The sequence below is a fragment of the Setaria italica genome, chromosome I, assembly GCF_000263155.2.
Source record: "Setaria italica strain Yugu1 chromosome I, Setaria_italica_v2.0, whole genome shotgun sequence".
Classification (NCBI taxonomy): domain Eukaryota; kingdom Viridiplantae; phylum Streptophyta; class Magnoliopsida; order Poales; family Poaceae; genus Setaria; species Setaria italica.
Window position 1 is genome coordinate 36,092,291 of NC_028450.1, and position 14,611 is coordinate 36,106,901.

At 51.7% G+C, this 14,611-nt stretch overlaps 2 protein-coding genes across 2 annotated transcripts; both read left to right on the forward strand.

The window, feature by feature from the left end:
* Nucleotides 1–7,046: 7,046 nt before the first annotated feature.
* LOC101778705 (cation/H(+) antiporter 1-like) lies at nucleotides 7,047–9,670 on the forward strand. Its single transcript, XM_004955114.3, is given in 3 exon segments — nucleotides 7,047–7,226; nucleotides 7,326–9,015; nucleotides 9,018–9,670. Coding segments are annotated over 3 exon segments (2,523 nt in total).
* Nucleotides 9,671–10,912: 1,242 nt separating this feature from the next.
* LOC101767899 (transcription factor UNE12) lies at nucleotides 10,913–12,510 on the forward strand. The gene is made up of 4 exons (XM_022823706.1): nucleotides 10,913–11,560; nucleotides 11,640–11,765; nucleotides 11,862–11,993; nucleotides 12,107–12,510. Exons 1-4 carry the CDS (start codon nucleotides 11,051–11,053, stop codon nucleotides 12,224–12,226), a joined length of 888 nt encoding a protein of 295 aa, XP_022679441.1. The 5' UTR covers nucleotides 10,913–11,050; the 3' UTR covers nucleotides 12,227–12,510.
* The last annotated feature ends 2,101 nt before the right edge of the window (nucleotides 12,511–14,611 follow it).

Genomic DNA, 14,611 nt, shown 5'->3' on the forward strand with positions numbered 1-14,611 from the left:
CAAAAGTTCAGCCTTTATTCCTGTTCTTTTTTTACTTTCGGTTCTTTCTAGCTAAAGTTTCAAAGTTTTAGGCTGTGGAGTGTAGCTCTATGAAGTCAGCTCATGCCCCTGCAGTCTTCTGCGATCCTACTTGGAATTAACGATTTTCAAACGAACAAGAGCTACCTGCCCGCAGGAATCTGGAAACAAAACCACCAAACTAGTGGCTATGGCTGCGAGCGAGATCACCTCCAATTCCCAATAAAACTCAGCTGTGAGCTATGCCCTACAATAATGCAGCATTACTCTGAACTCTGGTGGTTTGAAGTTCAGGTTTGTTTGGACGAAGAATATTCAGCTCAAACAAAAACCCTTATCCAAACACCCCCTGTTAGACCGCACTGCACTTGACTGTTACTGAACCTGGTGGCCTGGTCCATATCTAATGCTAAGTTCAGCTGCCTCCTCGTACCAGGCTTGAGCCAACTCCATGCATCAATGCTTGTTCTTAGTTGCAAGTACGTGGAACCAGTATACTCACTTTCCGTTGCTGACAGCTGAAGTATGATCAATAAAGCCACATTGTTATGTAAAGTATTAACCTAAGCTGCTTGCATTCCACTGTCAGATAGAGCTACTGCATCAGATAAGAGTATCTGCTACTTTTTCTTCCTTCAGTCAAGGCACCGATCAGGACACAGGACACAGGACACAGGACACAGGACACGGGAGATGATAAATGCATTTGGGCGCCAATTATTGGTTGTTCTTTTTACCCCTTGACCCCTTGTTGGAATTTGCCCCAGCAGGGCCGGAAAAGGCACTTACAGATGATCCAGAATACTTGTAATCGACTCATTGTTAATTAGGACTTGCATTAATGTGCTTTTGGTTGCCTCTACGTGGAGTTACTGATCTGAAGACTTGTGATTATTATAAGTAAGTTAACTGGAGGTTTCCCAACAAATTGCAGTATCTTTTCGCTGCAGTTCGAAGTGCTCAAGAAATGATCGCTGTGATCTGAATATACTGTGTAAACTCATATTGGACAAAGTCACAAAACCACTGGCGGATTGCTTTGATAACGCAAGTTTTTGCTATCTAGACAACGAGGAATTATTTGAGATAGTACTTGCTTGCTGACAGCAGAGGTATGATAAACCAGTGTTTACTTAAGCATATTGCACTTCACAGTCAGATAGAACTAATGAATCAGATAAAGTATCATCTTCCTTTCTTCCTTCAGTCAAAGAACTGATCAATCAGGGAGATGATAGTTGCCTCTGGACACGACCAATAATTGATTTTCTTTTTTCTAGTTGGAATCTGCCTGCTGTAGAGCTGGAAAAGGCACCTGACATTGATACAAAATACTTATAATCAGGTTATGGTATTTTTTAGACCAAGTTAATTAGGACTTGAATTCATGGCTTTTAGTTGCTTGTACGTGGAGTGGTTGGTAATCTGAATATTGGTTACTTAACTATGGGATGCAAAGCAAATTGCAGTATCTTTTGCTTGAAGTTAGAAGTGCTCACAAAATGATCGCTGGCTGCGCTTCTGAATATCCTGTATATTCGGTGAATCATCAGATGGAATCTGCATTTAAAGTGGTCGTTGTTCAGATCCAGACGTCATGGAGCATATAACTGTATAAAGATTATGCGTTTTCTTTTCTGACGAAACTGAAATGGCCACCGATGCATCATGACTCATAGAACAGTAATAATTAGTAAAACTACGAAATTGCTATGGTCTTTGATGATTCTTTTTGTTTTTTTCTTTTGACGTGGTGGTTTTTTCTTGTACTTCTACTTTCTCAACAACTCTGTCATGAAAGCCTTTGAGGATCAATGGTTGTATGGTTCATCTATAATACTGCAGTATGAGTATTCCTGCAATATAATTACCATATTTCTATCAATGTTTTCAAGTACTTACTGTTATTTCTGTTTGCAGTGCTATACTCTGGTTAAGGTAAGATGTGTGAACTCTCTTATATAGCGGCGCCATCAGAGGATTTGGAACATTAATACGATCGTCTCTGAATGCAGCTAGTGATCCCGGGAAGATTGCAGTGGATGAACTAGCTAGAAGGTGCTTGTAATAAATCTGAAGTGCAAATGGCGACTACTCTACTCCATATACATATATATGACTCTGGATGGAATCAACCAGAACACTGCATAACACTGCGATTTCTTTTTCGAGAACGAGCAGTACATGAAACTCTGATCAGTTCCATGCCCTGTTTCTAATTTCCCCTCAATTAAGCCAGCACCAACAACTGAAAAATGGCTTCTGTTGAAGTGGACAGAGCTGATCATGGATGCTAAAAGATCTCCATCTAGCTGGGCTCGAATCGTAAGACCTGACTGATGGTTCACCTACTTCTATAATGGATCAATGGCTCTTGTCATTAACAGTCAATTGTTGACCGGACGGTAGTAAAGAGCACACGTGCGAACGATCCCGGGCGGTTTCACTGTCGCCAAACTGTCACCAGCAGCATCGGCAATAATTGGCGCCCACAGTATTTTAGGTTCCAGAGCATAGAAATTCTCACGCACACGAATGGAGCCACTGCAGCGTGCGGCGACCATTTCCGCAGCTGAATGGGCACCGCGCGCGCCTTGCTCGATCGATTTCTTTAGGGCAGCGATCAGCATGCATCTTCGCCCTGCAGGCTCCAGGGCTCAACACGCGTGCAGCTAACGAACCGCGCAACTGCACGAGCGGCGTCCGTTCTGTCGGCCCCTCGAAACTTATTGCAATTCCTTCTCTTTTTCCTGAAAGGAACTTATTACAATCCTGTAAATGTTTCAGTGCGCACATTTTTTTGACATTTTCAGTGCAGAGTTGTGCAGTTTGTCCTTCGCTGCGCATAACTACGAGGTCGTCAGAATTTTCAGGGTCGATGCACATTAATTTCTGATCTGCCGATCTTGCAGAACACAATTTTTAGTCAGAGAAAAAAGAATAGTTAAAGGTGATAGCAGCATAACCCTTGAAGCTGTTGCTCTGACACTGATGATGCCGAACAGCTAGCTTGTTTCGCCGCGTCGCAAATGATCGACGACGACTCATAATATCAGTAGAATATTAGTTGACCGATTACACCACTAATATGTATTAGGGTATTAGCTTCATAAATGATGCATCAATCAAGCTGCAAAGTAGCCCCACTAGGTAACTATTGGAATTGGCTGACTCTGGCAAATTTCTTTGAGATGTTTCAATTGAGCCATCATTCATATATGATTGAGTGCTGCATTGTGTTGTGTGCATTGCCTATTAATACAATGTTTCATTGGCTGGGCTACACACGATGCTGTAAGCCAATAGCTCTGCTGTACACTGAGACAGAGAGATGGATTTGTAATGATAATGCAGCAACTAACAGCAAACAAACTCTTGTAAACTGTAAACCTAATTCTTCCAGTGAGCCAACATTTCACAAATTCTTGTAGTAAACCAACACTTCAGCTTATCGACCCACGATCAAAAGGCCATACCGTCAGCCACCCAAATAGGACCACAGGCATATTCCTATGCTAGTCCCTGCCGACTAGCTAGCGATGCCATTTCTGTTCATAAATTATTACTATATGTAGAAATGGCATATACAAGCAGCAGGAAACGAAGATGCTCCACCAATGATCTGCTTCAGATACAGACAAACAAACTCCAAATGTACAACTCGTGTACAAGTTGGGTAAGTCAAGGACCTCTCTCTAATAAAATACTAATCATCTTGTACTGATGCCCCTCATCTCCCATTATTGCCTTACCCCATTGTCTCCTTTTGGCTTTCGATCTATCTTTAGACCCTTCAAAATACATGCCATTATGATAAACCTGAGAAGCTAAGGATCTAGAGCATCCGCTTTATGCTGCTCCCCTCATTCCATAAATTATAGATCGTTTTGGCACTTCTAGATTTATAGCTTTTGCTATTCATTATTTAGATATACACTATGTCTAGATATATAGTAAAAATTATGAATTCAGAAATGCTAAAACGACGTACAATTTGGGACCAAGGGAGTATAGTTTAACTAGTTCTTCACAAGTCCAAACAAGTAACACTAGGCAGTACAAGTAACCACCACTATCTACTCTACCAAAGCTTGCTATAGTGGTAAGTGGTAGCACTATAACAAACAACTGCCATTACCGGCAGTAGTGTGTAGTAGATCTTTCACGCGTGCGTGGTCTTGGCTCCTAGCTCCAAATGTCAGCGATGCACGTGTGAACCCCGGCCGGAACCCCCTGAGTTCGGTAGGCATATGCCGCACGCTCCATGAATAACCTACCACCAGAGCTGCAAGCTTAGTTTTGTGTCAGCTGGTCGGTTCATTTCTAGCCTCTTCTTCTCAGCTGGTCATTGTTGCATGCGCCATTGCAGGGGAATCCTAGAGATGGATGGAGGAGTAGAGAGCACATGCACATGCATGCAGTCCGGGCCAGGGTGATCACGGCAACGGCCAAAGTGAGGCCGCTTGGGGTTAGTGGGTGATCAGGAAGCATGTAAAGCAAGTTGTGCCTTCATTAATGAACTCCACATGCATGGCTAGATTATTTGAGCAACCTCTGGCTGGCACGGGCACCATTAATGCCGTAATCTTGCCGCATTAATTGCCTAATCCTCCCACACATTGGAGTATTTTTCTTCCTTTGGTTTGAGGTGGTGGATTTATCTACTAGTTAAACCGTAAAAGAAATGTCCAACTCACACTAGGATTAGAGTACTGGTTACAACGAATGTACACGTTACTTAATGATAGCATAGCACAGTACTCGTAGATCGACTGTAGTATACTCCAAAATTAATACATTTTCACATGTCATAGATTTTTATTGATCACGTCATTTTGGAGTGATCAATTCATAAAATTTTTTTTGGAGTGATCAAAACTTCAAAAGTAATTGCAGCTTCACTAGCTTCAGTAGCTGCTTCACTAACTGTGTTATACTAAATGTGAGAGAAATTAACGATGCCACGTGCGAATTAAACCAGCACAGAATCGGATGGAGATCGTATGCGCTGAACTTGACTGTGAATCAGTGCACTGTGCATGCATCCGTACCCGAACAGAGCCCCAAGACGCCCTAGCAAGCCCGGCCATGATCGATCGGGGGGAGATTGAGCTCGCTCTCGACACGTCGACGTGCATGCACGCAAGCTACAACTCTTGACTCGCAATTAAGGGCCTGCTATGCTACGACGACGACGACTAGTTGCTCTCAGATCGATCGTCATCAACTTCGGAGAAGGGGATCGATAGGAGCGAATACTACCAGCAGCATTGATGGCGCGCATGGATTATGCATTAATCACAGCGTGTGCATGTAATAAAAAAAAGAGCAGGGGTGCATCGGGTTTCTGATCTTAGAGCACTCGCAGTGGGTGTCGATAGGCTCCTGTAAGCCTCCATGTAGGAAATGGAAATGAGGAGAGAGAAGAAAGTGTCGCTAAATGTGGTGAGGGCCGTTAGCACGCACCCCGTGCTAAGCGGGCCCCACCACGTGCTTATCCTTTCTTCGCATCCTCTGCCTCGCGGTTGGAGAGCTACGCGTGGAGCGGCCGGCGAGGGCAACAAGCTCGCTGCAGGGACCAGGGAGGGGCACGGCTGCCACACGATCCAGTGGGAGGCATCTCGGCCGCGGTGCCGTGGGCACGAGCGCGGGAGGGGATGCCGGTGCAGGTGACGTCACAGGCAGCGGCCAGCGGGCAGGGTACGAACACGGCCGAAGGGGTGGGAAGGGCCGCCGGTGCGGCCGGCGGGTGTTGCAGGCAGCGGACGCGGCGGAGGGGCGAGATGAGCTCGCTGCGAGCGGACTCCACGGGAGCCAGGGCGGGCGGGCGGCGGTGAACAGTTGAGCCTCGTGGGCTCCGCCGGCGGTCGGCTGCAACATCGTCAAGCTCGGCATCCTCGTCGCGTCGCCAGGGCAAGCAGCATGAGACCCGCATGCCCTGCCGTCTGCCGCCACGCCACCGAGCCTCGCGGGCTACGCCGCCGATAGATGCTCCGACGAGTTGTGGGTGCACGGACGACATCGCATAGGAGCCCGAGTGCGTGCGGAGGTTGGGCTCTAGGCCGTCGTCGCGAGTCCGGCCACGGTCGCCGCTGCGGGGAAGCGAGCCGGCACGGCGGCGTGGGGAGGCAGCCAAGGCCGGTGAGGACAGTGCGTGGACGAGGAGGCAGGCCGTGGGTGGGCCTGGGCACCTGGGAGAGGGGCCAGCACGGAGGGGATGGCGCGGAGCTGGTGCGTGGTTGCAGGGCTGCGGCTGGCCGGTGGCCAGCGGAGGCGGCCATCCGTGCGGCCACAAACATAGAGCGCAAGGAGAGAGATGTGATTAAAAAAAATTGAATCGTGAGGTTCACAAAAATTTGAAAAGGTAGGTGTGAAAGCTGATCGATTGGGTGCCTTATCTTTACTGCTCTCTGTAGGTGACGTGTACCAAGTTACAGAAGTTACAGAGAATTGCTCTCTATAACCGCCCTTACAGACAAACAAGGAACAGGCAGCTCGAGAACAGCAGGAATTGCCTCCGATGTTTGATTTGCCAGCAACCCAGCATCAAGGCCAGGAATTAACAGTATCCGAAGCACATTGCTGTACAGCATCGAAGCCAGGGGATTAACAGTATCCGAAGCAGATTGTCTCGCTATTTTAATCCCTAGTACGTCATCTATCATCAAGATCCCTAGCGGAGTGCTAGTACTGCTGCGCTAGTTAACATTGACTCAACCAAATTGAAGTCACTTTGGTAACATGTGTTTATTTTGTTCTTCTAAAAAATTTCGGCAAAAATTATCCTCTAACCACAACTACGGATTATCCACCACAACCAAAACTGAATTGATGATGCATGTAATACACCGCTATGTGTATATTTAGTTGGTAAAGATCGACTTGTAGTAGCCACAAGTTTGTAATAAGGGCATGCGCCACCTAATAAGCCAACGCGATCATCGCCACGTCGAGCAAATATAGCTAGGGGGGCAACGCGCGGAAGGCCTGGCTCGCCGGAGCCCGATGATCCATCCTCGGCCAAAGGGATGTCGTCGATGTTGGACCTCGGCGACGAGAAGTGCTCCGCCGCCGTCGGCGAGGGGGCCTACGTCATGGCCAGCATCATGGCCATCACCGGCATCATGGCCACCGTCCTCGTGCTCTCCGGCCTCTTCCATTCCGCGCTCCGTCGGCTCGGCCAGCCGAGCATCATCTCCCACATCCTGGTATGTTATGCACACGTGTCAGCTAGCGGTTGGACGATCCACCGATTAATTAATCGTGCTCACAATTAGTTTTCTTGATCGGCCGTGGCCGCCATGCAGGCCGGTATCGTGGTCGGCCCGACGGTGCTCGGCCGCGCCATGGACCTCCGCGAGCTCGGCATGCAGGACGCCGGCCGCGCGCTCAGCGGCACGATCTACTTCGTCCGCATGGTGTTCATGTTCTTCATCGGCCTCGAGCTGGACCTGCGGTACCTTCGCCACAACCTGCGCCGGTCGCTGGCCGTGGCCTGCGGCGGCTCCGCGCTCTGCTTCGTCCTCGCCGTGCTGGCGGGGCCTTTCTCCTACGGTCTCCTGCACCCGGGTCAGGCCTCCTTCCAGCCTGACAAGATCTACGCCTCCACCGCGCTCTTCACGCTCGTGCTCACAAGCACCGCCTCCCCCGTCCTCATCCGCATCGTCACCGAGCTGAAGCTCACGGGCTCCGAGACCGGCCAGCTCGCCATCGGCGCCGCCTTCGCCAACGACATGGCCAGCCTCACCGCCCTCAGCGTCATCATCGTCACCCACACCGTGTACGGTGAATCGGTGCCCAAGGAGGACGATCTCTCCCCGGCGTTCAAGGCCGCGAGGCTGGCGGTGATGGCGGCGACGGCGTGGGTGGCCGTGAGCCTGGCGGCGTGGGTGGCTCGCCTGCTGAACCGGCTCAAGCGCGGGCGGCAGTACATCAGCAAGTACGAGCTGTGCGGCATGCTTATCCTCGTCATGATCCTCTCCCTGCTGGAGCAGGTCCTGGGTTACAGCGCCTCCATGACGGCCTTCCTCATCGGCCTCGCCATGCCGCGCGAGGGCCCCACGGCGCGGACGCTCATGGACCGGCTCGCCTACCCCGTGCACCAGCTCATCATGCCGCTCTGCTTCGGGGCCATCGGCGCCCGCCTCGACTTCGCCAAGATCGGGCACTTCACCGCCGTCCAGCTCATCGTGGCCGTCGCCTTCACCACGCTGCTGAGCGCGGCGGGGAAGGTGGCCGGCACCGTGCTGGCGTGCCGGGCGCTAGGCATCGCGACGCGGGAGGCCGTCGTGCTGGGCGCGCTGCTCAACGTCAAGGGCTACTCCGACATCCTCGCCATCAACTTCGGGAACAAGGTCCACGTCTGGGGCGAGCCCGTCCAGGTGGTGCTCCTCCTGTCGTCCATCATCAACACGTTCATGGCCGGCCCGGCGTCCGCCGCCATCGTCCGCCAGCAGCGCCGCGCCTTCCGCTACCGCTCGCGCTGCCTCCAGGACCTCAGGGTGGACGACGAGATCCGGGTGCTCGTGTGCGTCCACTCCGCCGGGGGCGTCCATCCCATGCTCACGATCGCCAACCTCTCCAAGGGCAGCGCGTTGCTCCCCGTCCCCGCCTACCTCCTGCACCTCGTGGAGCTCGTCACCTCCCGCAAGTACGCCATCACGCACCAGCTCTACCACGCCCGCGACGGCGGCGAGGACGAGGACGAGTGGGGCTACGCGCGCGAGATCGACATGGTGGCCGAGGCCGTGGCCGCCTTCACCTACGACAACGCCATCCCCGTGCGCCAGATGACGGCCATCTCCAACCTGACGTCCATGGACACGGACGTGCGCCACAGCGTGGAGGACGCGCGCGCGTCGCTGGTGATCATGCCCTACCACATGGAGCAGCGCTACGACGGGCGCATGGTGTCCCGGGGCGAGGGCCGGCGCCTGCTCAATCAGCGGGTCCTGCAGCGGGCGCTGTGCACGGTGGGGATCCTTGTGGAGCGCCGCTTCGCCCAGGAGGTCACGGGGGAGCACCTCCAGTGATGGCGCTGTTCTTCGGCGGCGCGGACGACAGGGAGGCCGTGGCATACGCGGCGCGGATGGCGGCGCAGCCGTCGGCGGAGGTGACGGTGTGCAGGTTCCTCCTTCCGAGTGGGAAGGGCCTGTTGGGGAACCAGGACACGGCGGAGGAGGCGATGCTGGACGAGGAGTTCATGGCGGACATGTACGGAAGGTTCGTGGCGCCGGGGCAGGTAGCGTACATTGAGAGGCACGTGAGCAATGGAGCGGAGACGGTGAACGTGCTGAGCTCCATGGTGGGGACGTGCTCGCTCTTCGTCGTCGGCAGGGGCGGCAAGGCCGACGGCGACAGAGGCGTGATGACGAGGGACATGGGGGGTTGGGATGAGGAGTGCCCGGAGCTAGGCCCCATCGGCGAGCTGCTGGCCTCGGACGACCTGGCGGGCTGCGGCTCCGTGCTGGTGGTGCAGCAGCACAACGTGCGCCAGCCCAAGCACAGGATGAGGACATGGAACATGGACATCCAGCAATTTCTTCCTCAAGCTCAGCACCACCAAGCAGATTTAGCTGGTTCTGATGCTGTTGTCGACATCCTCGGATCCTCCTCCATGGCATCTAATTTTTCACTAAATCGTCCAAATTGAACTCGCATGGCATCCCATTGCGTGATGCATGTACAAACATTATGTATACATTTAGTTAGTAGAGATTAATTACTCGTGGCAGCCTCAAGTTTGTAAGGGCATGCGCCACGCCAAACACAACGCGATTATCGGTTTAGCAAATATACAGGTTGGTGGTGTTCTAGGGTAGAAATGAAAATGGGTACCAAATGCTGTTTTTTTGGGTCAGCTAACTAATTACACATGGTATGCCATTTTAGTTTATTCCTCTCCCATAAAGTAATTATGCGTTATACCATTTAGCTTATTTTAATAATTTTTTGGTCAACCTAGTGACCCGAGATAAGTACTCCCTCCATCCCAAATTATAAGTCGCTTTGACTTTTTTTTACATCCACTTTGTTACGCATCTAGACATATTGTTATATCTATATACATAGCAAAGTGAACGTATCAAAAAAGTCAAAGCGACTTATAATTTGGGATGGAGGGAGTAGAATTTAAATTTAGTGTGCAACTAATATAATTATTGATTCAAACTTGCAAATTTGGTATTATAAATAAAAATAATAAGTGGACAAAGGATTACTAGCTATAGTTCTAGACTACTATTAGGAACATGCACAATATAACTAAACAATGCCTACCTTGTCAGCTAACTTCACCATCACATACCCTCTTTGCTACTATAAAGGATTCAGGAATTTCGGGGAAATATGGGCCTCATGCACTGATGCAGCCATGCACAAGTATGTAATGAAATCCGTTTGCCCCACCGTGTTCGACCTCAAATCAGATAGTTGGGAATTGAAGAACAAGAAACTGGTAAAGGGAAATCTGGAAAAATAAGAATGTAAGATATGATGCCCATGCACAAGTACTAGCTTCCTCCTGCATTATAGAAAAACCATGAAACCCATTTGCATGCCCGCCATAAAGGCGCGCCAAAGGCAAAGCGGCATCGCGGCCACGTGAGACGGGAGAGGAGAGGCGTCCGGAATCTCGAGACGTGGGCGCCCCCGGCGGCTCCGGCGCGGCTTCCGCTCCCTGCCTCCCCTTTTCCTCCAACGCCCATCCATCCACCCCCGCCCGGGGACAAGGATCAGCAGCTCAATCGCCTAGCTAAGCTCGCGCATTTAATGCGCCTAGCTGCACCTGCGCGGATCCCCCTTGGCTCCCATGTGCATGGCGTCACCAATCGCGTCGCGTGTATATAAAGCGGCGGCCCGTGGCGCGAATGGAAGCACACTCCTCCACCGCAGGCAGAGCACACCAGCGTAGCAGCCGTCTGTTGGCGCGTAGGGTAGGAGCACACACAGTTCGTCGTGCTCGTGCAGATTAGTTAGCCACTTCGTTCGTCTCCAACGAACTGTAGCGGAGGTCTCATCATCTACCGTGATCATGGCGTTGGTGAGGGAGCACGGTGGGTACGGCGGCTTCGACGGCGCCGATGCCTTCGACGCGCTCGGGTACGGCCACGACGCGATGCTGGGCTTCGACGCGGCGTCGCTGTTCGGGGGAGGCGGAGGATCATACGCCGCCGCCGGCGCGGGCTGCGTGGCGGCTGACGGCGGGAACGTCGTCTGGCCGACGGGCGCGCGGGCGGCGGCGTCCGTCCTCGCGTTCGACCGCGCCACCGCGGCGGCGGCGGTGTCGGGGGAGGAGGAGGACGACGACGAGGAGTGCGACGCGTGGATCGACGCCACGGACCAGAGCTACGGCGACGCCGCGGCGCCAGAGGCGAGCCACGCGCGCACCCCGACGGTGTCGGTGGGCTTCGACGCGTCCACAGGGTGCTTCACCCTGACGGAGCGAGCAGCATCGTCGGGCGGCGCGGGGCGGGCGTTCGGGCTGCTTTTCCCGAGCACGGCGGCGGCGCCGGCGCGCGCCTCGCAGAAGCGGACGTACGTGGTAGGTGCCGCACAAACACAATTCCGTCTCGATCCCTCGTGCATAGAATTCCTCACGGTTTGCGCGCGCGTGTATGCAGGGTGTGGAGCCGCCAGCCGCCGTGAGCCCCAACAAGAAGCACTGCGGCGCGGACAGGAAGGCCACCAGCAGGGCCAAGTCGGCGCCCACCATCCCAACCAAGGATCCCCAGAGCCTCGCTGCCAAGGTAACCTTGGTGACGACCAAAATTGAAGCTTTTTCCACTGAAGCGCTTCAAGTCTTTGCACTGCTACGGTGATCTGAGCCGTCGTTCTTGCTGCAGAATCGGCGGGAGCGGATCAGCGAGCGGCTGCGGACGCTGCAGGAGCTGGTGCCCAACGGCACCAAGGTCGACCTGGTCACCATGCTGGAGAAGGCCATCAGCTACGTCAAATTCCTCCAGCTGCAAGTCAAGGTGCTTAACACGAGCAATTTAGAGGGCACATGCAGTTAATTATGTGCGTGCCTGTGCATTGCTCCAAGCTAGCCATTGCTGTAATTTTAACTGTGTCGATTGGCCAATTGCAGGTTCTTGCAACAGACGAGTTCTGGCCGGCGCAGGGAGGAAAGGCGCCGGAGATCTCCCAAGTCAGGGAGGCGCTCGACGCCATCTTGTCGTCGGCGTCGCAGAGGGAACAACTGAATTAGCTTCAAGAGGATGAAGAAATAGTTCTAGATCAACACTCGTATATGTATTAGTAATAACGAACCATCTCGTTCGAAAGACAAATTAGGAGGCAAATGCATAAGCAATAGCTTCGATCTTTGTTCTCTTTCCCAAGTGATGATTAGCACTCCACTATATATATCTGTATCCCTATTTAGGGGGAATATATAGCACCTCATGTAGAGGAGGGGTTTAGTAATAAAAGACTAGGGACATGAATAAATAAGATCTAGATGACTCCAAATAGAGCACCAACATGTGTATTATATTTTTAGAAAACAATCGGTAATGGTTTCATATTTTTCTGATTTGAAAAGAACAATTTATGGATTTTAGAGAATAAACAAGATTTTTATTATTTTCATGAAATACTTACTTAGGGGAAAAAAACTTTGAAACCAGCAAAAGGGCCCAATTCCTCCTGTATTGCCAGTTCGGTGGTCAATTTGGAGCGCCAAAATCAGACCTCGATATTAGTTGGGTGCAATGGCTACAAAACCAATAAAAGTTCCCAAAATCACTGTTCAATCAATGGCCCACCCTGAACGTAGAAGTAGTCGTACAAGGAGCAGCACCGGGAAGTAGTTGGAAATCTCACAGTTTTCAAGAGTGACGTGTCATCGAAAGAGATTTTTAAGAGTGACATGTATCAAAAGAGGTTTGAGTTGATGAATGAAATAATGCTCCCAATGTAGAGTTTCATTTCACGATTTCATAGGCTGCTCGTACCATTTAATTACAAGGTATGTGATTGAATATGGTCAGATGAAATGAAACTCTATAGCCCCCAATGCAAGTTCTATGAAACTCTATAGCCCCCAATGCAAGTTCTAACAGGTATTATAGTCTTGGAAACAGTGCATACATAGTTCTAATGAAACTCTTTTCCTCTGTCATTATATGTGTTGTGCATGAAACATCTATGAACCATCCAGTGGGATTAGCCTAATGCTTCTGTGCATTGCTTCGAATTTGAGGATCTTTTTAGAGGTAAGTGCCATCGGCAGAACAAAATTTGGTGTACTTTGCAGCGACGAGAGGGGTTGATGTAGAATTATTACCAAGTGCTTTGTTGTCCAGTTGTGCTCTATCTAATGAAAATGATGAACCAATATGGATTTTGGAGAAATCTGGAAGGTTTACTGTGTGAAAATATCAAACGTAGATCACAGCAGCTTTCTTTAGAGGAACATTTACGGGTCCTTTTAAGCCATTTTCTCTCCTTCCTTTCTTTAGTTTTTTTTTCTGATTCTGATTTATTTATCTTATATTTCTCAGCCGGTCTTTTGATCATGCTGATTTGTCACAACGCTTCTAAAAACTAACTGAAATCAAGATTTGCCTATGGATAGAGCATAGCACCATTTCAGAGCTGATTCAATCTCTGGACCTCTCGTCTCGATAGCAAACTGGGCCGACCTGATTTAGCCCCCTATCGGCCCACGGGACGCTTCTAGAGTTCTAGTGGCCTCCGTCGGCTCGGATCCCGCCGCTCGTTCTCGATCTGACGGCTGTAATAACCTCCGGTGGACGGTAAATGAAATACCGTCCACCCCGGACGGCAAACAAAATACCGACCACCCCTGTTCGTCGTCTCCGCCGCTGTCGCCGGCCTCCCGCTGGCTGTGGAGCGGCGCTGGGGTGATGGGTCATCCCGCCGCGCGCGCATCAGGATCCCTCGAGCTGTGCGCCTCGATTGATCGAGGGCACGTGGCTATCATTGCCGCGCCGCGCCGCCTTTCACTCTGCCGCATGGATGCCCGCGACGCCGCCCTCGGCACATGGACACCGCCGAGAAAATGGCGCGAGTTGCGTCGAACCGTTGTTGGGGTAGGCGCGCCGGCGCCGCGCGCGGCACGGCCGTGCCCCTTGTTGGGCCCTTCGTTCTGCACGCGCAGCGCCGCGTCGTCGTGTCTGCGGCACCCAGGCGCCCGCTCTGATCCAACCCCGCGCAAATCTGGTAGCCGAGGCGGTGCCTTCCTGCGGCAACCGAACGAGCCTTACCACCCTCGAGACTCGAGAGCCTTACCCTCGGCGAACCCTGAGTTCTGCAGGCTCCCAGTGCTCGGCAGGTGGAAGACATCAGAGACCATGTAGGAGAAATTGACAAGGAAAGTGTTCTCTCTTTTCTTCTGCGATCTGACTCAGAGGCAAACAAGTCCACCTTGATGGCCAATGGCCGCTGCCATGACCAAGGTGCCAAGCTCACCATGCTATGGCACAGGATGCCACAACGACGACCTGCGCAAGCTGCTGGTGAAGACGACAGCAAGGTGACGCTGTCAGACCGGCTCAGTTTCGCTAACAAGTTCTGATTGGCATGCGGCAGCGAGCGGAACGTTGAGTTCAAGATCAATCACATCGAC

Excerpts from the sequence above, each read along its gene's own strand:
- LOC101767899 (XM_022823706.1), top strand. The coding sequence starts at position 11,051 with ATGGCGTTGGTGAGGGAGCACGGTGGGTACGGCGGCTTCGACGGCGCC. Across the intron at positions 11,766-11,861 it reads CCCAGAGCCTCGCTGCCAAG|AATCGGCGGGAGCGGATCAG; the intron begins GTAACCTTGGTG and ends TTCTTGCTGCAG. Across the intron at positions 11,994-12,106 it reads TCCTCCAGCTGCAAGTCAAG|GTTCTTGCAACAGACGAGTT; the intron begins GTGCTTAACACG and ends GGCCAATTGCAG.